A 27,546-nucleotide genomic window follows, 5' to 3' on the forward strand; every position below is an offset into this window, starting at 1 on the left:
TGTTCTGTCAAACAGCTGATAGGTGGACTATAGATGGAGATGATAAGAGGGAAAATTCAAATAAAATAAATTAGACTATACTTTTTTTATTACAGTCTGTTCTTTATTTATTTACTTATATTTGTTATATAATTTTAAATATCGGCCTTTGTTTTTAACATTAGTATTAAAAGCCCTTTGAGATATAATTCGTTTTTTTCATATATTTGCTCCAATTATCAATATCAATTATATAATATTCAATTCAATAATATTTAAAATGACAAATTAATTTAGTTTATAATTATAAACAATCATTAATTCATTTCGTCACTCAAAGTATAAAATCATTTTTTTACTCTTTAGTTTTATACAGATAATTAATGTCTTAAATTCAATATTTATAAACTAATTACGTTAATGATAATTAATAATTAATGATTAATATTAAATAAAACAATTTTAAAAAACAAATACATGTGGTATTTTGTAAGACCAACATTAATATATATCATACAATTATACTTTTTTTATTGGGGATAATAAGCGGCGGGGTTTTATTTTTATTGTAACGCTTTGGTTTATTATTACGCATTATAATAATTATTGCGGTGGGTTTTTTTTAAATGTTTTAGACACAACCTTTTATCTATCGATAGCCAATTAATATAGTAATTGATTACAATTAATAAATGTCACAGTAATATATTTATTATTATTATTATTATTATTTTTAATATGGACCAGTTTATAAATAATTAAAACTCTCGTTTACAAAAAGAGTTTACTAAAATGTCTCGAAGAAACATTTATCAAAGAATATATGTTTTGTCACTTAATATATATTTAATATCATAAACTATTTGTTCTTAATGACTAAGTGTAGATATTTAGTTATATGAATATATGTTTTGTAATATGTTATATGTAATAATAATATATGATTTTATTTAAATATATATTTGAATTTATGTATGAGTTTATACGAGTTAACTAGTCGTTGTAAAGTATCGAGTTGTATATTAAGAAAAAATTATTTAATATTTTAAATTTTCGTGGTCTATTCGTTTGCTTTTAAAAAAGGGAAGTGGCTACAAACTAGTACGGTTTTTGCCAATCGGCTATCACCCAGTCTCGATGAGATTTGTCTCAATTACAATTGCTACATTCATTTATAATTATAATTATAGTTAATAATAATAATAATGAATATATAGATATATAAATATATATATCGAACATCGGCTGGTCGTATACTTTATAAATAAGATAGATTACATTATTATTATATATTATTAATATGAGATACTAGTCTGCTATTATTGGGCACCATTTATTATTATATTTATATATATATTTATGATTATTATCATTAAAATTAATTAAAAACAAAAAATGCAAAGCCGTAAAAAAATTATTACGCACATGCTTTAACGCTTTGATGGACATAGGTTTAATTCTCATGTGCGTTAGTTTTGATGCTGGTAGAATTTATTTTTTTTACGACAGACTTAAAAAATATTTCAGTAAAATATATAAGTTGTGTTAAGCTTAAATTATTTTTATTTATTAATATAAAATAATAAAAATGTGGTTTTTATTTTTTACTTCGATGTAATTTACGAATATTTTTTTAAGGGTCAATACAGTGAAATACGACTAGAAAATATCGTTTTTAGTTCATTTGGTAAAAAAATAATACAACTGTGTATTTTTTACACTAGTGATTATAAAAAACAAAAGGGAAAAAGAAAAAGTAACATTGGGAAATAATGCAGTAAAATCTACGGACATATATTTAGTATCGCAAGATAATCTGGGCGGATTGGTCAGTGTATAAAATAACCGCAATAAGAAAAAAAGTAAAACTCTAGATCTTGCTACTATTTAAAATGGTGTTCGATCTTATTTTAAAAATTCATCAATAAAAACATGTGATCTCACGATAAAAAATCCATTCAACGAGCATCCAATAATATTTAAAATACAAATTATCACTCATTATTTTAATCATTCATTATCGTCGCGGTATAAAATGTGGAAGCCTTTAAAAATATCATGAGCTAGTCTACTAATCAGTACCCTGAACTTGTTTTTCGATTTTTCTCGCGAGCTCGGGACTCATGTGAGGATGGGGAAAGGGAACGACGGGCTTGCGGAGAATCGTCGGCTTGACCTTAACCTGAGGTTTGAAGGAAGACACCTGTTGGCTGCCGCCAGTGAGCCGCATGTCCGCGAACTTTGCGGCAATCATCGGAGTCGAGCGAGGAGGTAGCGGGGAACGTAACGGAACGTTGTCTGATGATATTTCGTTATTGCTTGCAGATCTCACAATATTGTCCTTAATATTACCAGCGTGGTCATTAATCTCGCCGTCGGTGCCCACGAGACTTTTTATCCTGCCAGTGTCCGTTGAGTTGTTGGCATTTGTCCCGGACTTTGTGTTTTTTTTCAGCGTACACTGGTTCTGCTTCGCGAACCGCTCGGCTGCGGTGCTCATGTCCGGGGACTCGGGTCCATTGCTCGGGGATTTTTCCGAGCCGTTGCGAGTTGGAGGAACAAGAGAGTTTTCATCATCGGAACTGTTCAAGCTGCTGGATGACGCAGACTTTTTGCTGGCATCTTGCGCAGCCAGTGGTAAATCCATTACGAGGTCCGGCGTGTGCTTCTGACGCATCTCGCGGAATTCTTGAGAAGCGCGGAAGTTCTTGGGTGTTGTCGGTGGAACTTGCGGGGTTAATTGTGTCTGAGAGTTTGCTCGCTTCTGCCAGAGTTCTCTGTTTGCTGAAAATGTTGTGGCCTCTTGATTATTATCATCATTTTCATTATTATTATCATTCAATTGTATTGATGGCTGTGTATTATTATCAGTAATAGTTTGTGATTTCCATTGCTTACGACCTGATCCCCGTAATCCACCGGCATTAAATGATGAAATTTGGTTGTCTTGATTCTGATCATCAACGTCATCCAGATTCGCCTGATCGCTCATCGTAGAAAGGGAGTCCAAGAAATCATTAACGCTCTCACTCTCGTCATTAGGCGTGCTCGACTGTAGTTGAAACTGATCCGTGGGATGTATTTTCTCGTTTCCTGGACTCGAGATCATTTTGCTCGGGTTCACTGACGTCTGTTCCTAGAATTTAAAATTAAACACCATGAGTCAGAGTCACTTTAAATTTACAATTAAATATATACATATATTTATTATATTTACTTATTATTTACGACAGTGTTTAGTTGTAAATTAAATAATAATAACAATAATAATAATAAATATTATAATTAAATTATAAGCAAAGAACATAATTAAGGAGTAGCAGGAAGCTCTTCGAAACCAATTGAAAAAAAATTATTAAATTCTACAGATCATGCTGACATTGATCTTAAATACTTTATTTTAATTAATTTAAATATTAAGACATGCTTGTTACTATTAATGTGTGTTAAAAAAAATGATTAAAATCGCAAAAAACTGTTCGCAAAACTGAGCGGGTTCTAATTTATGCGTATGTTATAACATGTAATAAAAACAGATATCAAACAACAATAAAGATGAATATATGAAAGGTAAATATATGTAAATACCTAGTGGATTTATATCTCTTAGGGTTGCGGGTGTGGTCGATGATTTAATAATTATTTAACAAAGGTACATTATGTTTAATGAGGATTAGCATGAAATAATGCGAAGAAAATTTAATAGGGGTCTGGGTTGTGGAGAAGGGGAGTGGTCTGCATAATGACGTGACTTTACTCACCTATACTTTTAGTCAATGACAATCCATTGGCTAAGATGCATCCTTTGGTATTGTTCCCATTGGTAACAACATCATCATCATCATCATCATCACCATCACCATCACCTTCATCATCTACAGACTGAGTTTGTTCTACAGGACTCTAGGATTCACAAACCAACTGAACAGTCAATGCGCCACTCTCCCCTCCGTGATTAACAATTAAATCCAAGTGTTAACGTATTAAATAGTAAAACGCAAAACGACATTGACAATTAATAATAAAAAAAAAAGTAAAATAAAAATAATAATAGTAATTGTAGTGGTAGTAATAATAAAACTTATGAAACTAGTATTAAATAAAAGTAATAAACAAAATTAGGGTCACACGCACACAGTATAGACACAAATAAAGACACTGAGGTAGCAGTTTTGTCGAACAGTTTTTAGTATTACGTTGAGTAGTTATTCCGTCCAGTTTAAGACAACGGGACCCTCGTGATAGAGGTGTCGGGTGCCAGGTGCTAGCCAATTTAACACCCTGACTAAACATAAATCTGTAAAAATATTCATTTAAAAATACGCCCAACCAATAATAGTAAAGGGTGATCCATGAGCAGTGGCAGCTTGTAGTGACAATCGATATTAAGGCCGATAGATATTAAGATAATAAATACTATTATTATTAAACATGCAGAGCACATGGTCCAGCAAGTTGTTTTTATAAATATATATATATATATATTTTGTTTATAGATTTATAGTTATTTATTTACAAATGTATCGTACAAAATGTGTTATGAGCTAAAATGTATTGTGCTAATCTTTAGAAAATAAATTAATAAACTAGACATCTAGGGTTTAATCACTCCATTCATGGTGTTTAATATTAATAATAGTAGTAGTTATAGTTATAGAAGTGGTAATAGTAAATTGTCATAAAGTAAAAGTGTTTATTATTGAATTTAAAATTCAGTCTTATCAAGTAGGCGTAGGAAGAAGCAGTCAGTCTCATTTATTGTGAGCTACTGATCCGCTTTCATATATATATGTATAAGTAGATGTATATCACTGTATATAAGAAGCTATGGCATTGCAAACCACGCGTGTAATAATAAAATATAAGCAGTGCATAATTGTGCAGTCGCATTAATGCATTCTTGGCACGATAAGCCGCAAATTCGCGGCTTTTATTTATTTATTTATTTTATTTGTTCATTATTAATATTATATTTTTTTTGTTTTAAATCTAGTTTAATATATAATCTATAAAGTATTGATTTAATTTACAGCTTGCGGGAAACGAGTAACATGCACCTTGCGGTCAGCGAGGCTCATGACACGTGATTTAAATAATGTAGTTAATATACATAAATTAAAAAAAAAACGTAACATTTAAAATAAAATAAAAGAACAACAAATAAAAGTAATAAATAATAAATATTGATGAGTGCTAAACGGTGGTTTCCAATACCTCTCGACTGATGATCGCTTGAGATGACGATATGCAGGCATTTACTGCATTCGCCATCGGCGTTCCTGTTCCCGGCATTACGTTGTTGCCGATCATGGATGTGTTGTTGGTATTGATTACGTCAGAGTGATGCTGCTGGGATCCACCGGAAGACGATGTTGTTATCACATCCGACGTGTTGACAGTCGGCCACGCGTTCGGATTATTTGTTGGTGCCATCAGCGGCGAGTTGTTGCTCGATGGCGCGCTGTCTGCGGAACTCGAAGCTCTCCGTCGCATAGACTCTTCGCTTGATGACTTCAGTAGGTCTTTGTCTCGCTCTTCGTCCCTGGAAAACCATTACATCACTTGTCAGTTAATATTGATAACATCATTTATACATTAATATAAATATACATCTAATAATTGAATAAGAGAATAAAAAATATGCAACAATAAAAAAATATTAAAAAGATGATGACTTTGAGGAAAATAAATAAAAGCACTTACTTTATTTTGAGCATGATATATTTGTCAGGAATTAAACCCTCTCTTCCGCCTACGGAGCCGCGCCACCAGTCGTAGCTTACTTGCATATAAAGTGTCAGAGTATCGCCTTTCTTGAAGCTTAATTCACGTTCAGATCTCGCAATGAAATCAAATTGTGCTGTTGCCTCCAAGTTTTCTGACTCTGAAGAACGGCAAAAAATATATTTGCACCATTTAATATTATGTTACACATCAATAGAGTAGAGTACATTGATATGAATAAATATATGAATATATTTACTTACCATCTTCTGATGGATACACTTCAGAGTCCATATCCTCTTGAACCTGATCCGTTGGAGAGTCACCAACGTCACTGCAAAAGAAATTCAATTTGTAGAATACACAGTGACGGTCTTTCAAGTGTCATACATTTGACATTTACTTGGATAAAAACGTATAAATAAAATGTTGAAGCTATCAGTTGATTACTTACACGTCGTCGGGCTCTCTGCTGATGTATTTTTCATACTGAATACCTCCGATGTCATCGGGGAATATTTCTTCGCACAGTGTTATTATATTTTTAATCAGCTCATTAACTTGATTCTGATACTGAACTTGATCTTTGTCCTCGGGTACTGGTACCAGTGTTGGGCCAAAACATATAGCGAGATTGTACGGGTCCATCATGTTTTCATCCGAAAATTCCGAGAGATGATTAAGAAAGGCAAACAGATATCGCATTACTATAACAACTGGCCTCGGTAAGCTCGATATCAGTTGTTTCATTTTCAACACAAACTCATGTTTCGACTCGAGCTGCGCCAGTTCCATTAGATGCTCGAAATAAATAATGGGGAAGAGGGGCTCACGCAATTCTCTCAAGTAGAGTTTTAATACCCCAGCGACACTGTTAATATCCGAGGCGTCTGTCACGTCAGCGAGTGGATCCTCACCCCGTTCGAACCACTCTCTGAAGTTATTTATCTCAACTTGAGAGCCAGATACTCGGAATATCCCCTGATGATGAAGACCATACAGATTTATTACCCTAATACAACTCTTCATTATTAATGGAATCTCTAAATTTGTGCTCTCGAGATACTCCTCCAATGAACCGCCAAACAATTTCGGCTGCCCGTTCATCTGCAGTCGTCCGATTCTCTTTCTGCGGGCTTGTTTCTGTTTTGACGTCGTGATAGACGGATTTGGGCTTCCATTCGAGCCATCCTGAAGACTTTGTCTTATATATTCTTGTTTAGCGTCGAGTCTGGCTATTCGCGATGTTCCTAGCAGGTATTCCCGAAATTTCTGCACAAAGAAAAAGTACAAAGATAAAGTAAAAAAAAAAAAAAAAAAAAATACCGAGTTATTTAAATACTCCGATATCCTATTTATAAAGTCAGTACATAATAAAGAAGAAGAAGAAGAAGGACAAAAAGAAATAAAAATACCGTAAGATAAAATTCTTCGGTTTCCTGCCTGTCGGCGCGTAATTTGATCTGCACAGTCTCAGGTGGCCTGGACGTTGGCATGCAATTTTCACCAAAGTATCGCGAGCAATCATAGTCCTTGGCAGTAAGCATTTCTAAAAGACTGGCCTCAGCTGTTTCTAAGGTCTTCCACACTTCCTCGGACTCGGTTCTCAGTGAGGTCACGCGTTGCTGCAACTGCCCTAATCGTTGTTCCATTTCGGAGTGGAGTATTTTTTGTAACTCCGGCTCGGGAGTTTCGTCGCCCCGCTGGCACTGGAATTCAAACTTCTTAGGGATCATAAACGCAGCATGGTGTGACTCGAGAAAACGCTGTTTGTCTGCACGTGAATCTAAGGCATTAATAGTATTTGTCAGCTGCTCGGCGCTCGTTTGCAACGACCGTTGCCTTCCCTCTTCCGCGCTGCAGTGCATCAACAATGCCCGTGCGATGCAATTGTGAAAGCCAAAGTCCATACACTGCAAATAAAAATACAAGTAAACACAAATACAAATATAAATACGATGGAACGAGTCAGCACAATCAATGTCAGGGAAAAAAAAAATTATTTGTATGTAAACGTTGAGGAAATAGAAGCAATGAACTCATCAATTTAACGCACATACAAACTACGTGTGTGTGTGTGTGTGTGTGTAAATATTACAGTGTGCACATTATTTGTATTATGTGAATAGAAAACGTGTACTTACATCAATAAGATCCGACAGGTCGTCAACGAAATATTTATGTATCGTTGTATTGGACGCCTCCAGACAAAGAATGTACTCATTTCTAGCCTTGAGTGCTTTGAGTTTAGCCTCCGTGTATTTGTTCTTTCTCTGAAATGAGATATCACCATTGAGAGATAGATTTTAATCGTAATAATGATCAAACGAGCCAGCTGTTACGCTAATGAATTGCCCGTCCCTAGATAACGTAAGATATAACTATACATACTAATTGACTCGGTTAATTTTACTGAGAGTTTGCGCAATCACTTCATGTGTTAGTTATTTATTTATTTAGTTTTTTTAAAAGTTTGAATAAGGCTTTTATAAAGCTGTCAGCAGACAAGTGATAAAAATATCCAACCGATAAATTCTGTCATGTCTTAAAACCCATCGGGTTGAGGATAAGTCATAATGTATGCGGACAGATATGTAATAGTATTAAAGCTACTATACTTTTTTTTTAAACTCATTCTCACATAACAAGTTTTTTCGGAGCTGGGTATGTACGTAGTTGTTTTATCGCGTTGAGGGAGTTTCACGTGTGCGTTAATCATTCGCCTCCTCCTCCTTCTCATCGTCGTCATCATAATCATTATTATCATCGTCAGGGCATAAGGACCACATGTTTTGACATCAACTCTACTTGGAGAAACTCCCTTCTAAACCACAGTTGTTTATTTTTCATTAACGTTAGGGCGTTAAGAGAAACCGTTGGATGATCGCTTGTACTCAAATCTCCGGACGTCTGCTCAGTGCCTCGTAATGATAATAAAAAAAATTTTGAGAAAAAGAAACGGCTGGAATACGAGGCGCCTCTTCAGAGTTGTACGTCATGTGGAGTGCTGCATATATGTAGACTTGTAACCCTTCAAGCTGGCGCACATCAGCCGGCAAACTGTTAGTTATGTGGTCATTGGGTCCTCGTGGTTGTTCTCTGACAGAGACATAGGGACTGGGGAGAACCACTGAGCGAGTGAGACAGAGAAGAGGGACAGCTAAATAATATATAGAAACATAAGCAGTGGCAAAAAGTGGGCACCGGAACAATTGGCAAACTGGTGACGCAAGTACCTAATTCGGACATCCTGCGGTTGCCCTGAATATTTTCCGTGCCAGATAGCTTTTCTTTTTTTACGATGCTTTTTTTTTGTACGAACCCCTGGCCTCGTTTTATCTGAATAGAACGAAGCTTGAGATTACTACGACGTAGTAGTCTTTGAAAAAACGCCAGAGCTCACAAATCGTAAGCCGTATAACTGATACTTGAATATATAAAAGAGATTAACCGCTTACTTTTGTATGCACCATCACTTTGCTTCAATATTACAGTCCTAGTTTACTCAATAACTGTAATTGTATTGCGTCATACGCCCTCGCAACCCGATGCGAATTGATAATTCAATGAAATCCCAGGCGCGATCTTAATCTAGGCACTTACTGGAACCCATTAAGTATTTACCGATTGTTATAACTCTCGTGCACGTGACATACTCGATGTGAACTTGACAAAAGATTTACTATCCATTGGAATATATATTTTTTTTTACATACTAAATCAACAAAATTTTTTTTATGTATGTACACAGAATACTCGAGATAAAATGTACAGTTGCTGGGTAAACGACGTGAAAATTTTTTTGAATCCAATCGATAGTACGTTGCTCGGGGCATTCGACCTTTTTCCAGTGTCAAGGGCCATCGTGAATACTTTATACATATATATTTATATATATAACTACACACTATTCTCTATCGTCAATTCTCTCCCTCGTACACTCGTCTGCTAGAGCAATCAGTGACCATAAGTGAAGAGACGCGTCGCTGTCAGTCTTGTATTATTCCCGAACAAAAGCTCCTGTCGCTTTTTCCATTTCACTCATTTCTCTTGTTTTCATTGTTAATGGATTCTATTTCTTCGTCTATTTACCCGTACTAGATATACATATATATTGAAGAGAATATAAAAAATATTGAGCATAATTATTACAGGTATACAAACCTTAGTCACTTCCTTCTCAATGAGCTTGTACTTCTTGCTACGTGCAAGCTTCTCTGGCGGTACATTTGTGACTTCAAGTTTGCTGCGCTGCTGCTCGGCAACACGTAATTTAGTCTCTGCTTGTCGTGACTCTGCTTGATAAGCATGGTAAGTTTTCATTGTGGTATGAAGCTCGTGAAGAACCCTCAAGATCTCTTCATGTGTCTCGTATCCAATTTCCCGACACTTAAATCATCATTAAAATAATAAATTACATGTACGCACTAATAATAATAATGAAGTTTTCAATGAGATACATACACGTCTGTATATACGCTGAACATCTTCGATAACCTGATTAAGTCTTCCCACAAGATGAGTGCTGTAGACCTCAGAGAGTGCGGCGTGATCACGGCTAAGATTTTTGGTCTCATTGACAAGTTGCTGCCAGCATGCGTAGCTTGAGAACAGTGGCCATTGCTCCCTCCTTGAACAAACACCAACGTGTGAAAACAATTTAGTATGTAAAAGGTAAAGGAAAGTACGCTTATGCATACTCGTTTATTATTTATTCAATGTAGCTGCGGGTATTATTCAAGGACCGGTGGGTACAAGTTATTATATAAGTGCAAAAGGAAAAGAAACCTCAAAAGAAACCGTATTTTATTTGTCATTCGACTAAAAATTTAAAAAACCAATTATTTTATTTGAAATATTACTTTTGCTTCTGCTCCTTGTGTCTCATCTGTATGCTTCTAGCCATTTTATCGAGGGATTTGCTGTAATCGAGCTCGAGTTCCGCTCTCCTGCGGAAGAAGTCTTGCAATTCGGCGACCAGGGCCACCTGGGACTCCATTCTCACGTCGAGACATCTCAGCTGCTCGTTCAACTGCAGCCTTATATCTGAAAGAAAACATCAAATAAAATATTATTATTACTAACTTGGCATCAATACCCGACGTTTATTAATATACCACCCCAGTATATTAAATCATATATAAAATATTTAGCCAAGCGCAATTCAAACATACATACGTCCATTATATACACGATGGACGTTGTTATTATTATTTATTATTGTTATTATTATTATCGGGTACATTAAATAAAAAGGGGAATATCGAATCTATAGTTGCATTTACCCAACAACGAACTTCCGCTCGGCTAACGGAATAATAATGCGCCGTCAGCCGGCATCAAAAGAGAAGTAGGGGCAACGAACTAAACGGGGAACGCCGTCTGCTGGACTACTGTCTCTTTGCTACCTCATTTCATCCACCAACTAACTCTTTCACTGGCTTATTATAGACGACGCACATAAATGTTGTCGATTTTCGACTCCTGAGCTCAATATGTGGGGTCTCACATGTCCGACCGGGAACTACTTTTAAAAGAAACCCATAACTTATATTACTCTTCACACCAACAGAATCACTTCAGGGTCTTCCCCGATGTCTAATAATATAACTCGATTCATCTCTTTTGGGCGCGGTTCTCTTATTATTTTAGCCCGTTTAAATTACACACGTGACTTGAGTTTTTCTCTTCTCAAAATCCATCTCCATTTCCATATTCATACTCATTATAATTATTTTAAAAAAACTTTATTAATTTAATTTAATAAAGACAAAAGAGCTGAATAATATAATGAGAATAATTTTTTACATTGTGTACAACAGGTAATTAAATTTTTTTATTTCCACTGGGTGCAGTAGAGAACATTAAAATAATATGGTTGAAGCGAGCCGTGAGGTATTGATGCTCGCCGCCCTCACCAAGTTGCCGTGTACATATGTGACGTGCTGGTCTTGAATTTATATAAATATATATATATATATATATATATATATATATATATATATATATATATATATATTTTCTGTCTTGCTTGCTCTCACCGGATGCCGCTAAGCTGAGGTAAATATTACCCGAAAATACATACACGTGGGGTTGGTGGCTAAAAGTGCTCACGAGAACCGAGGTATAGAAAGAAAGAGAGCAGGGAAAAAAGAGAATGGATATAGGAAGAGAAGGGTCGCGTTCATATATATACGATGAAAAATGCGACGGAGCCTTTTTTCGGGAGACCGATCGCAGTGAAAGCTTCAAACAGCTCTCGTTATTTCGCCGTTCGGTGGGATCCCACGTGGAAATCACGATTTTTTTCTTTTATTTTACCACCCTCACCACTACTATCGTCACTACCCTTGTATTCCGGCACACGCATTCATTCAAACGTCCTTCTCTGCATGTCAGTGCTTTTTTTTTTCGTTGTTTGCTCTCTTTATACACCCACACAGTCTGGAGTATAAAGGCAAAGAAAAATGTGTCATCCACTCCTTCTTATTATTATTTTTTTTTCTTCATCTTTTTTTCTGGCTTTCAAGAACTCGCTGTAATTACGTCCGCTCGCGAAATCACTCAAAGACTTTTGCACAAAATAGTGTAGTACAATTTGTTACTTTTTGTTTCCTTTTCTTTTATTTTACTCTTTTATTTTATTTAAACTCTTAGTTTATTTTTTACTAACATTTCATAAGAAGACATATTTCATCAGCTTGGTCATCCTGATAGGCATGTGTTGGCCATATGTTTAACTTACTTTATATTTCTGCTATCCCTTTTATTAAACTTGAATTTATTGTCAAGTGGCTTAGCTGCACAACACAATCGGAGCAAATATTTAGCACACAAAGTAAAGAATCAACGACCTGGAGTATAAGTTGGCTATCGATTTCCTTTTCTTTGTTCCAACTTCGACGACAACAACCAACGAACCCATGATTCATCAAGCTTACGGTTAAGTCGAGTTTCAGCTAGCAGTCACCCTCACACTTAATCTGGGTAATAAAGGATGAATTTTGCCCGAACTTTTGGGAGGACAAAACCCAGGAGAGATTGCTCTAGACTTTTGTTCTACCAACTTTTAACTTTTTTGATGTTTTTAATCTCAGTAGTCAATAAATAGCCATCATACTCAACTATTATTATCTCAGCAGGACAATGGATCTAAAATAGAAAGTACAAATGAATACAATAATAAGGTATAAGTTCGAGCAGATAAAAATACAAAAAAAATAAAATAAAATCGAATGTCATTGGTGATTTTAAAAGTCTTCTAAACGTGGTCTGGCTGCTCTCATTGTCATTCGGTGCTTGACAATTTGCAATTCCAAATGCCGGATCGATAACGATCTTACGTGATTCATCACTCAGTTCTTTCTACATCTCTGGTGTGCTCTGGTCGCAACTTACAGCAGTTCTCTAAGCTTTATAAACCAGCGTGTTCACCAATGAGATGGTCAAATGCCTTATTCATGATTTTTTTTTCTTCACTCTTATATTTTTTATTTCTTCATCTTCGTCTTACACTAAACTCTACTCCGAAGCGTATATACTACACAGGAATTATATTATTTGATGTTATCGTCAAACATATGGCGACTATTCCTCTCTCCGTTGGCCCTTATCCTCTTCCCTCCTCATGTCCCACCTTTTTTCATGGATACTCTTCCATCCACCACGAAATCCTGATAATCCATCCAGACGATCGGCTATATGCTTCGTAAATAAACAGTCTGGAGGTTTTTGATGATGGGGATACATAACTACCGAAAAAGAAATGCTTTGAAAGTATAATCTCGCGTTTCCTTGTATTCCATTCAAACAAAATCGTGGAACTCTCAAGTTAATGTAATAAATACACACATACATGTATATATATATGTATCTTATTATACAGTAGCGGAGGCCAATGAAAAGGAATAAAATAAGAATAACTAAAAATAAACTATCAGAAGTAACACAAAATCTTTTGATTGCATAAAAACACAAATATTTCCTTGTTTTATTATTTTTTTTATTTATTATTGTTATTATAAATATTATTATTGTTTTTTTTTACACAACCCACTCATTTCCTTCTCAATTGTGTAATTCGTACAAAAATCATCATTACACCAGCGAAAAAAAAAGTATTCCACGGCTGAGTGAATACAAATTAGATACTGACAAAAAATAATAACAATACCATCCAATAAATATATAGCTAAATACTTAAGTTATATATATTATAAACAGGCATTATACCTTTAGTCCAAGCCTCCCTTTCTTGTCTACCGGATGACAGTTTAAACATCTCTCGGTTGTCTTGGCTAATCTTTGTTTCCAATCACGATTCAACGTCGTACATTCGTACATTCGTCAGTCGTATCGTCTACCGTCTTATATTAACTTACCAAACCAATCACACTGTCGTCACTGGCATATAATACACACCAACGAGTTCCTGTCTACGTCGTTTGTCTTATTCTCACAAAACACAAACCACGTAACGTCACCTCCAAAGCCAGTATGTATTTAAGATTTTTCCCTTCGCTTTACCTTGGACTTGTCAACTAAACCATTTACCGTCAGCACAACTCAACTCAACTTAACTTTCATCATTATGATCATTATCATTATATTATAATATATATATTTAATATGCACTGACAGAACTGTCGTTTAAAGTTAAACTAACGTCTCATGCTCAACACTATTACATATTACACTACCCGACGTAGCTTCTCTGCCAATTTCTTAAGACCTCGTCTTTCGCTATATTACGCTCTGCGTCGCATTTCCGTCTCACACGTACTCTATGCAAATATATACATATATACATACGTTAAGTCTGCCGCCAAAAAAAAATTTAACATTCACAAAAACTTAACTTTGAACAAAATTTATGTTCCTAATTTGAATTAAATTCAAAAATTAAAGTTTAGCTCCGATTAGTTCGCGATATTAAGGACAATATTGAAATGATTTAGCGAAAGCCCGCATGATATTAAAATATATCGACACTGATGAGCACAACTTGAGACAGTAAATATGATAAATCTTGAGTTTGTTTACAGTATTTAATTTATATTTATTTGTTCCGTTGAACCGTGAGAGAAAGAAAACTTTTATTTAAAAATATGCCTTAACACATTTGGTATAAATATATATATATACATATTTATAAGTATTTTCCACTCTCCACCTGTGCACTCTGCAATATAATATACACTTACAAAATGTACTCAGTCTTATTTACTCTCAACTCGTTACACTCGTACATATATATTATATATCAGCAAACTGTCCTGTGTATTTACACATATATACTCACACAAATACATAAATAACACTGACGGTTTGCGAGAAAGGAGATTAACAAGCTCAAGAGAACGGTGAAAAACACCGTGTATTGAGAACTCAGGCGTAAAACAATCTTATATATATATATATATAAATATATATGTACATCTATACGAGGATCATTCGCATTTCTCACATCAAAAGATTTACTATCGACTTTTTGAACCGACTGTCTGTTGCTATCGACACAAATTTCGGAGCATTAATTTTATTTAATAGTTCAAATTGTTGTTATTGTTATTATTTTTTAATGATGACTTAAATTATATTATTTATATTTTGATTTGTTCGCGGAAATCGAACTAAGCGACGCGACTTGCGAGAGTTGACTGACGTTTATAAGAATAAGAGGCAAGAGGCCGTTCCTCGATGAGAATTAACCGCAATTACCGGACTCAAATGTGTATACACAGCTACTTACATACTATATATGTGTACATACATGTGTATATATATGTATTTATATACATATGTCGAGTACAAGTAAACTAATGTAATGTATAATGCAGAGAAAGAGAATATGAGGAAAGGAAAGACGAAGAAATATATTTTTTTGAGATATAATAAGCTAATGGACTAATGTATGTAGTCTGAAGTGTAGATTTTAAATTTGCGAGCAATAGAGTATAGCAGTACAAGGCTTTAAACGATAGCGATTGAGAAATAGTGAACGACTCGACAGATCAAGTTTTTCGTTACGATAATAGACTTATAATAAATGTAGACACGATACGGTTCAAGACGTTTCAAATAAACTTGGAAATGGATGGCAATAAATTTAAATAAAAAAAAAAATAAATAAATAAAAATATTACTGGTATTTTACAGTGAAAAGATAAAATATTTCATTATTTTATTTTTAAAAAGTCCAAGACACCTGGAGTGAAGAAAATAAAATGACAGAGTCGTTAAATTTTTATTGAGTAAATTTAAGTGAATGAAAGTTTTTGATAATAAATTCATAGACATGAAAATTATATATTAATAGTTTAAGTTACAAAAGCTTATGTTTGTTGGTAGAGTAAAGTTTAAGCCAAACAATTTAATAGCTCAGTGAATTCACAAAGACATAAAGACTGTTATTTATTAAACGTTGATATATATATATATATATATATATATTTTGTAGCTTTCAATTAATATCAAAGGGACTAATCACTTCACTGTAACTAATAATTTTCGCCTGATTTATTAAAAGGCATACATTTAATAACAACGAGCAAGTCGCACATGTAAATTATCGGATTATTTATATATCACAATGAATAAATTGTCATATAAATTAGAAATTATAAAAAGTCTTTAATCCGCTAATCGTATTTTTTATCTTATAAATATAATATATCATTTTATTTTTATAATCCCAGTAATTTATGACCGGTTATTTACTGTCTTCATTTTATTTTATATTTTTCTCAAACTCCAAAGGGTCCTAAAATGATTTTTGGTGGTATTTTTATTAATAGCTCTAAGCAAATATATGTGACCTTGTTCTCCGTGTGACTGAATTGATGACTTAAGTGAGACAAATAAATGTAATAGCTCTGGTTGATGGTAAGTATGAAATTAGGTGAGAGGCGTCATCGATGATTTAATAATAAAAATAATAATTCGACAGTTATTTTTCATTTTGTCACCAGAGACATTGTCATCCTAAAGGTAATTTATGCGGGCATGTAATTAATATATGTCGATATCAATGTTAGTAATAAAGGTTTTGGGTGATATGAGCGGATGGCTGTCAGAAGAGGCGCGATAATTTTAATCAGATCGATACGAATGGCTGGAGACGAGTGGATTTTGAGATACAATGTTTCGATATAGTACTATGTATAATGTACATTTATAGGGAGGAGTAATTGGTGATTGTGGCGCACCTAAATAATGTACAATGAAATGTGTAGTGTACTAGAGAATGGGAATTAAATACGGGAGAGGCAGCTGGAAGAGCTGAGCGTAATAAAATTTGTTATAGTTGTGCAATATATATATATATATATACATATATATATTGGTGTACCAGTAACTAACTAGTAAGCTAGACCATCAGCGAGAATATAAATAGATATATATTTGATCGAGAGAAATAAAAAGATAAGAGAGGGCGTCAGATTGATATGCAACAGCATTTCTCGATCGACTTCCTTCCTGTTTGAATATAATCAAGAGGAAAAAAAATTTTTTAACACTGTACTGTGTACTCTCACTACCCGGCGTGTACATTGCACACCACTCGATATCACACCACGCCTTCGGCAACTCGCGGCGCGAACCTCCGAGTCGCTAAATTAATTCGATTGTGCCGGATCGATCTGGCGAGCGAACATACACAAAAAAGTCTACCCGGAGAAAATACTTGTCATGAATAAAAATAAAAATAAAATTCGCCAATTTATTCCTACACAAATTATACCGTGGTGTGGGTCTCGTCTGGAGTGTGTATAATTAAAGCAATTAAAAAAAATATATAAATTAAAAGACCGCGAGCACACACGAATTAATTTATCCTTGATATATAATGTTAATAAACGGATACTTTTATCCTGGATGTCTGGGATGCTGCGAAATAAGAAAGTAACTATTAATCAAGACTGAGAGGTTTGTACGTTATCGGCTTTCGGACTCATCAAACTCTCCCTTGGATAAAATAACGGGACAAACGAAATCCCGCTCGTTATTTCAGGCTTTCAGCCTGATCAAATATCATGCACGTCCGCGTATAGCTTATTTATATATATATATATATTTGAAAGAGTATTATAGCATAGACTAACTCATCAGCTTCTCGCTGGACCCATCCACCGAGATTCGATTTTAATTTAATAGCCGATAAGCTCCGGTCCCTCTACTATATATAATAATGCCATTAATTTTAATAGCTAATTTACTGTTTCAAATGAAATTACCCTGCGTAGGAAAGATTAACGTTAATGTAATATTATCTCTTATGACATTTATTAGCAGCGCAATTGTTATTTATAATCAACTAATTGACGACCTCCTCGCACTACAATGGAAACTTAGTTGTTTTTAAATTTAATTTTTTTTATTTTACGGTAAAGTGCCCATGCATGATGACCAGTTAAGCGAATTTAGTAACTTAAACCCACACATTACGTGTCTTGTCTTTCTACAAAACATGCGACTCTATTTTACGTCTGTTATTAGGGTAAACACAGTAATCATTTGGATTAATCCTATTGTAAATGTGTCAAGTACGTAAAATTATCATAAAACTAATTAAGTTAAAAATTTAATGGTCTTTTATCTTTGGAGTTACTTTCTAATAAATAACAGCCAATAAAAGTTATCAAAAAAAATATCACATTGATATTTTCTCATCAAACCCTCGACTAGCTGTTGACTCATCTATACCCAAGTCTATATAACTCTTTATATACAAATATAAATATATGTGTGTGTAAATGAACATATATACAAACGTTCAATTTACGGCTTCCTGCGTTTAATACAACGCGCACATCGCTCGCACAGAGAGTTTCACTCCCAACACGCGACTACTCGTATTGGGCCCCCCATATATATATATAAGACCTGCGATCGAAACCGGCGAAAGATTCTGTGAGTATGTAAATATGTAGTAGTATATGTTATTCTCCTGATTGCCCGGCTTTTCCTTTACTGCAGGCAACTACAACTCTTGTCTCAATTTGTTATTTTTTAATCTTTATTACGACCGCGCAGTATCTCAAAGTAAAGAGAAATCCATCAGTATGACAGATATATTTATGTTTGTACGTTTTCTTAATTACAGAAACATGAGTTTTTAAGTAATGGGTAATTATATAAATATTTATGTGGAGAGTAAATATATAAATATAAGCTACCTGGAAATACATCTTTGGTGTCAGGGCTGGATGGATGGATCCATCCGTTTCTCTGCTGAATAATACACTGGAACATGACGATTTTATTCACTCGCACAAGCAAATATCGATTCGAATTTCAAATTATTTTTTTCCCGGGTGTTGAAGATGAACACTGTTTCGTTAATTATTATTATTAATATTATAATTATAATTATTATGAATATTAAGTGATGTTTTTCTAATACAAATTCACCAGTCACATGTTCGCGGCAAGGTCAAGCGGAATAGATATGGAATGAAAGAGGGAAGTAACGAGCACTCGGGTAATCTTGGTCGTTCAAGTGTCTGCTCGCCGGTCATCGGGTCATCTTTAACACAACTTTTATTTCCACAACACGATTAACAAGGCTGTGATGAGCTGATCTCAGTGCTGAGTTAATCATCCCCTGAGTTTACTCCAAGGCGAATCATCTGATTTAAAACAACGAAAACAACTCCCACACTTTTTTATTCTCGTGAGCTCAGCGCAATATCCGCTAAGGTATTAATAAATATAACTTAATACTGGGCGTTATATATATATGGTATGTACGATAAATAAAAGTGAGTATCGGTGTACAAAGTATGTATCAAACACAGGTTTAATTTGTCGACGGGTCTGTATATTTCTAACACGATTCTCGGCTCCTTACTCCTTACTCGGAGGGTGTGCACGGGCTGCTGCCTCGGCCGGCTGGGATCGAACTAGATGGCTGGCTGGTCGCCAAGCAACCAGATTTACCATCTCTCTCATCGAAACTACAACCTTCTTTGTTCAACAGCAACATCAACGCTCCATGAGCAGCAGCAGTACCACCAGCAGCAGCAGCTCAACGTCTCCTCCACTCGTTTCCCTCGGATGCTGCGCCGATGCTCCTACTCTTCTCTTCCGGATTATAAACTCACTACTAGTCGAATAAAAAAGAAGTGGGAGTAAAAGTATAAGCTCCTATACTACTACTACTACTGCTACTCCCCTGTATCACTTTTTCTCCAGCAGCCGCGGCAGCAGATTATCCACAAAGCCACTATGAGATTTTATTCTGATAACACTTGACGAATTGAGAATTAGCAGGAATGTTTACACAAGCTGGAGGCTTTTAAGGTTGCTGAGCAACTCACAAACCATATTAGACTCTGTGTCTGTACTATTATTATATATAATGTATGAACAATTAACTGGGAAACGCACAACCACGGGGAAGAGGCTTCTGAACTCAACTGACCAAGCAGCAGAAAACTAAACCAACTTCCCCCTGGTAGTTGTATAGTTATAGTATACATATATATATATATATACATATATATTAGTTGTATAGCAATAATGTGGGAAGTAAAGAAGGGGTCATAAAAGAGAGAACGACGATACGATTTATTAAAGTTGCGATGCGAGGAGTAACCAGAGGGAGGAGGAGATACTGATAACCTGATGGTGGGATCCAGAGAGAGATAACAAAAGTTGTTGGAGAAGAAGGTGCACGCGATTTGCAGGCAAACGACCGCCGCCACGGGGGTGTTGTAGCTGTGGGTAGGTGGTAGGGAGAGGACAATGCGATGGGTTTTTGCGCGGAGAAAGGTAACCAGGAGGTAAGAGCGACAGGTATAGCCGAGATAGAGGTAAAGCTAAAGGTAGAGCTAGAGATAGAGGGGAATCGATGTAAACTATATCTAGTTTCTTCATTTTCTCTCAAATATATTTTATAATATATCTTACTCTCTTTTCATACTGGGCATCTGTCTCTGTTTCTCCAGTTAGCCAGCGGTATCGTGCTCCCGCGAGGTTCAACCCTCCAAGCGTGACCGTGACTGTGACTCGAAAGCGCACACGTGAAAGACCAAGCCAGTGTCGATGAAATCACCAACACACCTCGCTGTTTAATACTGGCTCCAATCCACTCTGCCCGCTTTACTTGTGGATGATGCTTACTCACAAGATGGATGCCCGTGTTTTTGTTTGGATACGCAACTATGTATGTGTGTTGTGTGCGAACGTGTTCTGTTGCCACGCCATTGAATCACTGGCTGTCACGCAACCCTCGGCCTTTTGCTCTTCACTAATTTTGTCAACCAGCTACACAACAGCTTCATGTCCACTGTATTAATACAAGCTCTCTCTACTCTCTTTATTTGTTTATGGACGTATATACTGATTTGTTCTAGCCAATAATAATAAATAATGTCCTGTCGAATTGATCTGTATCGAATTTCATTACTTAACATGTATAGGGACGAACTAGTCCTTGAACTATTTCGAATGACGTAGTTTGACAGGTTATTTATTGCTATCATGATTGTACACTGAGTTTATTTATTTTTCCAGTTGCTGTTATACAGGACCAAAGAGTTAGAGCTAGAGCTCTGATTGATTTAAAAGCACGAAGCTGCTGGATAGAACATCCAAGGTGAGTGATGATTACGGGTAACTCTTCTCGTTTCTAGATGCTCGATCAAGCAAAATATCTGCGGTGAAATAGCCACAAGCATGAGGACGAGACAGAGGCGACAGTATTATTATTTTAGATCCTCGGGTGGGTGGACGATGAAGACTGTAATCGAGCGTGGGATTGCCATGCAGACTCACCAGTTTCCATTGGGTAAACTGAACTCCATTTTTAAATCCCCAGGGGACACACTGTAGCCTGCAGGATAACGGAAGAAAAATACCTGATGCACCTTTGTGGAAAATTTTATGCAAGTCCTTTCTTGCAAACAGTTTCTCCAGTGATTGCTTATTCATGCGCTGAAGCTAAATGAAGTTAAAGGAGCGTGGGTACGCATATTGCTTTTACATTTAAAACTCATTTGCAAGTTTTTACGTCTGATAATTTATTATTTCACTTTTCATGGTTTATCTTGCCTTTATATTTTTATTTTTCCCAGGTTTTCTGTGAGAAAGTCCAGAACGTCGTTGAGTCAAGGGGCATAGATAATGGGGGTAAGTCTGCAGCAACACCGACGAGATAAAAGATGAGTCAAGTTGTCGTCTGGAAACATAAGCTCTGGGGGTTAAGTCATATAGATATAGATATAGATATTTATATTTATATTTACATATACTTATACGCTTTATGTAGACGGAGGAAACTTACACAGATTTTTATTTTTACTATTTACTAAGACAACTCTGTCACCCAAAATGAAACAACACGAGTGACTGCTATTTCCGGCGCGGAATTTCCGGACGCCCTCACTCACTTCTCGAACTTCTTCTGCTTCTATACATACACCATTTTACCTCTTCTTCTTCTTCTACGTCTCCTTTATACTGACAAAACGCTAACGAGTGTACATAGGCTACAGAGATAACTGTGAGTCAGCTACCTCAAGAGAAATAATTACGAAAACGAGAAAAAAAACATAACCAAGGGAAAAATTTTAACTGAGGTATAACAATTTTTTTTTTTTTATCTGTTTCAGTTTGTTTTTCAGCGTCTCCGTGAGAAAGTGGCGCTCCGTTTTTATATATAATTGTATCATCTGCCATGCGTTTTAATTAGTAACGCGATGCCTTTGAGATCAATTACATACATCAGAGTCATGTGAATCTCACGCTTATTTTTTTTCTCATCTATCGTATATAATAACTATTATTACTAGTATTACTGTAATACGGAGCAAGATAATATAAACAAATATGTATATTAATAATATTATAAATTTAATTCACTAGCAGCGCACTTCCTCGTAAATCTTTTGATTTTTTCTCCAATTCAAGTAAAGCCTGGAGATGGAAGTTGGGAGTTCGTTGACGCCTCGAATGAACGCAAAAGGGAATCTTAGATACCACCAGTATAATTGGAGCGAGTCGATAATCGCTATTGTTTAGTTTCACTCTTTGTTTTTTTTACGACCTAAAATAAATAGAAAAAAATTAATAGCCGGGGGTTGATCTCAAGAATAAAGTCTTGATAAAAAGAAGGAGTTTTTTTACTTAATAAAAAAAATTACTATCATTATTATTGTTGTTTTTTTTTTAAATTAACACACGATTCGTATTACTTGACTTTCGCTATCGTTTAATTTTATTTAAGGCTTTTTGAGATGACATTACGACACATTCTATACCATTCTCTCACGTTCTAGGACAATGATCTTATTAACGGCAAGTTGAGAGCGCTGTGAGCACGTGTGCACAATATGTATGTGTGTCTTTGTGTGCATGTAAAAGTGAGGTGAGAGAATGTGCACGTGGCCAAGTGTCAGGTATAAGGACAGCTGTAAGCCTCCTCGACCCTCCGGACTCTGAAGGTCTTCCTCTCTATCTTGAATCCTCTCTATTATTTATTTATATATATGTATATATATATATATAAACCTATTGTATATATAGATAGATGCTGGGTCCATCGTAACGATCAAAAGACCAAGTCGAATAGCAAAGCCACGCGGAATCTTTTATTCTTTCCGTTACCTCAGGCTTCGGACAAACTGGAAGATAAACGAGCAAAATAAAAATCATATAAAATGAAAATAATAAGTTAAAGTTAAGTTTAAAAAAATAAAAGTCTTTTTCCAAGCTGTTTGTGTAATCATCAAAAGAAACTCTTACAAACGCCAGGAGGGTAAAAGCGATAAGCTTATCGGCGTGTGTCGGCGTATTTTAATCGTCAAAGGGAAGTAAAATGCCGAGAATGAGAATATAAAGACAATGTGATATCAGTTGAGTTATAATGAATAATATATGAGAAGAAAAAGGAACAAGAATATGAATAAATCCCGTAGAATAAAGAGTAAGTTTAAGTAATAAAGAAAGTATTTCTACTCTCCTGACTTAAGAGAGGCGGAGTTGCGCTGGTTAGGTTTTGCGATAACTCCCCGCGAAGAATTTAAGTATTAAGGATAAGGGGAGCGAGAATGCACCACAGCTAAACGGGTAAAATATATATATATATATATGTATATAAGAACACAAGTTATGAGGGGGATATTGAATACATATAAAGTGGAGGAGGAAAATAAAAGAGAGATTTTAGTTTATGTGCGATTTTACGAGCGTCCAAGGAGCTCCGATATTACGAGAAATGCGGAGACTGCGTGTCAGGCATGTGAACTCAAGAGAACAACTAGATGACTATATATGTAGTAAACTACTTCTAGCAATACATATATATGGTACAACGACACTGTCTCGCGCGATCGATAGGATCCATGGGTTCATTCTCCCTCGTTCGCTCACCCACTCGGTCTTTCTTTTTTAGTGTGTCTCCATAAGCACCGAGCAGGCGCGCAACTTCCTCACTATCACATCATTCTGCTGCGTATAACCAACGTACATATGTACATTATATCTGTAATGATGTTGACAACGATAGCTATACCGGAAGAATGTTTAACGTTATCCAAAACCGCATGTATCAACAATTTGATATAACGCAAACTTAGATGACCTACTGCCTGTGTGGTTTATTGTTTGTTATTGTTATTAATATTATTTAAAATAGTTTAGTCTTTTAGCACACGAGTTGGTGTGATAGCTTTACGCTAAACTCGATGTATGAAGAATTATGGGCGTCGTAAAAATCTTCCATATGGGGTCAGTGATCTAGGGGCAATAAAAAGAAACATTGTGGCCCCCAGTGGGACGTCCGCCGATGGTGTAGATTTCCCTCTACTCACACACTAAAAGTATAATAAAATTTAGCGTTTTATAAATAATTACATGCCGATTATTATTGTAATGGCTATAAATAGGGCGATGAGTGAATATATATATAAATTATGAATAACTGAAAATTGCGTAAGTGTCTAGACACTTAAATATTAAGATTCAGGATATGATACATTGCGGTAGTAAATGGGGAGTTAATTTACCCAAAGACGCGTTCTTAAAACGATTAAATCACCCTCAGGAGCTTGGGTACAAGTAGAAGAAGTTGGTGAGCCCTCAGATCATTCCAATTACACTTTGTACACGCCTTCGTGCATTGTAATAATGACATTAACACCCCCTTATCTCCCCGCGGCCCGGGTTAAATTGCCGTCAAGGGTTCTTGTCTGCAACCCCAAGAGCCCGACCGCATCATCTTGCTATTGCTATATCTCGGGTCTGGTGATGTTAACTTGCAGTAACAGAGGATTCAAATTGTCCTGAGACTCACAACTACACGGTGAGTGGTTCTCGTCGACCGGCGGGCCAATTACTTTACCGCCATGAATATCTCAAGGCTGTAATGCTCTTCCATGCGTAACCTTTGTCTCTCCATCCTCTCTCTTGCATTAAACGTTTCTCTCAACTCTGCTCGATCTGATGCATTAACGCCGGCATTCCATCCCAGATCCACCCGTTGAAATTTCATACATATACAATACATCGGATAGTGTAACAGCTCAAAGTGCTTCATAACTTATCGACCGGTGTATTAAATTGTATGTATGTATACTTTTATATTTTATCTCTCATACCATATTACATTTCTTCACACTTGTTACTTAGTATTCCGGGTTGAATTGTGACCTGACCATCCTCCTGATCAAAGGATTATGTATATATCATATTGTACACGTTTCTATATACATTTAACTATTTCTTTCTCTCTCACTCTCTCACTGTTGTCTCTTGTCTTTTATTGTGCTGATGATGTGCAACGCATTCGTTATTTTATGCCGCGGAATTCTATTTTTAGGAACAAGAAGTGCCGAGACGAGTGATAGAAAGAAACATTTTTAGAGGCCTCGGGCCAAGTTCATGACTGTTGAGATCTTTACTCAGTACTTCTCTTGGAATATTCACGTACATAAAATGTGTATACAATTACACCTACACGTTTAAATAATTAAACGTTGATAAACATTTTCAGTAATTAAATGTATTGATCGGTCTGAATAAATGGATGGAGAGAAATGAATAATAAAATTTAGTTATATCAAACGAGGCAGTCGCTGTCAGTTATCTTGGCACATTGGAATATTCGCTGGGAAAAACGACCAATGAATATTTTATTCCAGCAGACTTTCACTTCACTTCAGGGACTGACTTTAATATACCTGGAACTTGGATCCCTTTTGATTTTGATTTCATCACATCACGTCAAATAGCTATTAGTGTTTTAACATCTGCTGTTTTAACTCCACTTTTTAGTTCTTGTTTTGGTGTACCTCCATTTTATAATCTTACAGAATAAAAAATAAAATAAATATATGCATATACATATGAGATCGCTAAAGGAATGAATCTCTGGTAACTTGCCAGTATCTTAAATGACCCTCGACAAATAAATTGCACCTGCTATTTTTCTACCAATAGCATTTTATTTAACTTGACGATCCATATATATTCAATACTCCAGAAATGGAAGCAGACTTTATGAATAAAAATTTATAACTATACATAATTTAAAACTACTGATAGTATAAATTATATTTTAAAATAAAACTTATAAAATATTCAGCATTTGAATATAAACGAGAACAAGTTTTATACTTATTCATTATTATAAAAATAAATTACTGTTGATATACACTGATACATATAATTTTAATCAATGAAAAAGTTTAATCACGAAAAAAAAAAACCCAGTGTGAAAAATATTCCCACGCGATATATATAATATATATGCGACGTAATAGCAACAAGACAAGTGAGCTTATATCGCGTATAATATAAATAAAATACTCACAGGACAATCCATCGCGAATAAATAAATACACTCGAGGGGAATATCAGTGTAATCACAGGCAATTTTTTATACTCATACATAATTTAATGTAGAGAGATTGACCCACCGAAATTGACATAATGCCTCTACTTAAACGCATGCAATCATTTTTATTACTAATAAATAAATAATAATAAATATTTATTTAAATAAATAACTCACTGTTGAAGACAAGCAATTTCCTGGTGGATCCTAGTCTCTTTATCGGAGATTTTATTCCATCTGTCTCGTGTTCTTCATCCATTCTTATTCCGGTTTGCTGTTGCTATTGTTATTGTTGGAAATGTTTTCGTTCGTCCCGAAGTGTATCCACTTCACAACCACGTGATAGGTTGACTAAAATTTTCGAATCACCTCCGCACTTTCGTTCAGCACAACACCTTATTTATTTATCTGTATATTTTTATATATTTATTTCACTTCAGTTCGTATCTCCGCGTATTTTCCTGAGCATGCCCCTACGTAAGGAGCGAGAACCGGTTTCCGAGCACATCGGAATCCGTTTTAAAATCGACGATTGGCACGATTATCGCCGCTCAATTGTTCCTCGTATAAATACAGAGGAAGTATTGCAACTGGTGGTGAGATCGCGGTTACCCGACTGATCTCAGTCGAAGTTAACTTTTATTTCTTCGGAGCGGATTTATGAAGAACGAAGAAAATCACAGACCTTGCTGGTATGTAATTGTATGTACGTTCATTTTAATTATAAACTTTGGAGCAAGAGCGCGCGAAAGGACTCAGTGCGGACACATGATGGGTCCAGCTGATGGCTGCACTTGAAGACGCGACAATCACTGAAAACTGAAACGATATGTATGTGAATTTAATTATATGAGTATTTTCAGTAAATATTTAAATATATGTATGTTTTAACTACCAGGAGACAGTAACGGAGTCGCGGTGTAACTTGGAGTGGCAGTGAAAGAGACCACCGCTGGTTCTAAGGTCTTTACTTACTGATGCTAGCCGGAGGTCAGAGAGGGAGA

At 35.4% G+C, this 27,546-nt stretch overlaps 1 protein-coding gene across 4 annotated transcripts; it reads right to left on the reverse strand.

Annotated features, from left to right (window-relative positions):
• Positions 1 to 145: 145 nt before the first annotated feature.
• Positions 146 to 27,546, reverse strand: LOC103572347 (SLIT-ROBO Rho GTPase-activating protein 1). 4 transcript variants are annotated; one of them, XM_008550904.2, is made up of 12 exons: positions 27,438 to 27,546; positions 26,720 to 27,361; positions 10,566 to 10,749; positions 10,168 to 10,333; positions 9,868 to 10,092; positions 7,848 to 7,976; positions 7,119 to 7,616; positions 6,158 to 6,975; positions 5,967 to 6,037; positions 5,683 to 5,863; positions 5,194 to 5,521; positions 147 to 3,115 (listed from the first exon to the last, which is right to left on the reverse strand). In XM_008550904.2, exons 2-12 carry the CDS (start codon positions 26,799 to 26,801, stop codon positions 2,051 to 2,053), a joined length of 3,747 nt encoding a protein of 1,248 aa, XP_008549126.1. In that variant the 5' UTR covers positions 26,802 to 27,361; positions 27,438 to 27,546; the 3' UTR covers positions 147 to 2,050. The 4 variants fall into 4 exon arrangements, with proteins under 4 accessions (XP_008549127.1, XP_008549128.1, XP_008549126.1 ...); XM_008550905.2 differs by lacking the exons at positions 26,720 to 27,361; positions 27,438 to 27,546 and adding an exon at positions 18,882 to 19,596 and having other exon boundaries at positions 146 to 3,115; XM_008550906.2 differs by lacking the exons at positions 26,720 to 27,361; positions 27,438 to 27,546 and adding an exon at positions 13,936 to 15,393 and having other exon boundaries at positions 146 to 3,115.

This window comes from Microplitis demolitor, chromosome 8 (genome assembly GCF_026212275.2).
Source record: "Microplitis demolitor isolate Queensland-Clemson2020A chromosome 8, iyMicDemo2.1a, whole genome shotgun sequence".
Classification (NCBI taxonomy): Eukaryota; Metazoa; Arthropoda; class Insecta; order Hymenoptera; family Braconidae; genus Microplitis; species Microplitis demolitor.

What these genes read in the sequence shown, in the direction of transcription:
- LOC103572347 (XM_008550904.2), bottom strand. Translation starts at nt 26,801, where the DNA reads ATGGATGAAGAACACGAGACAGATGGAATAAAATCTCCGATAAAGAGA. An exon ending in TTGAGAAGGAAGTGACTAAG is followed by an intron (nt 7,977 to 9,867) that starts GTTTGTATACCT and finishes ATCTCATTTCAG; the next exon opens with AGAAAGAACAAATACACGGA. An exon ending in AGTGTATCCATCAGAAGATG is followed by an intron (nt 5,864 to 5,966) that starts GTAAGTAAATAT and finishes GCCGTTCTTCAG; the next exon opens with AGTCAGAAAACTTGGAGGCA.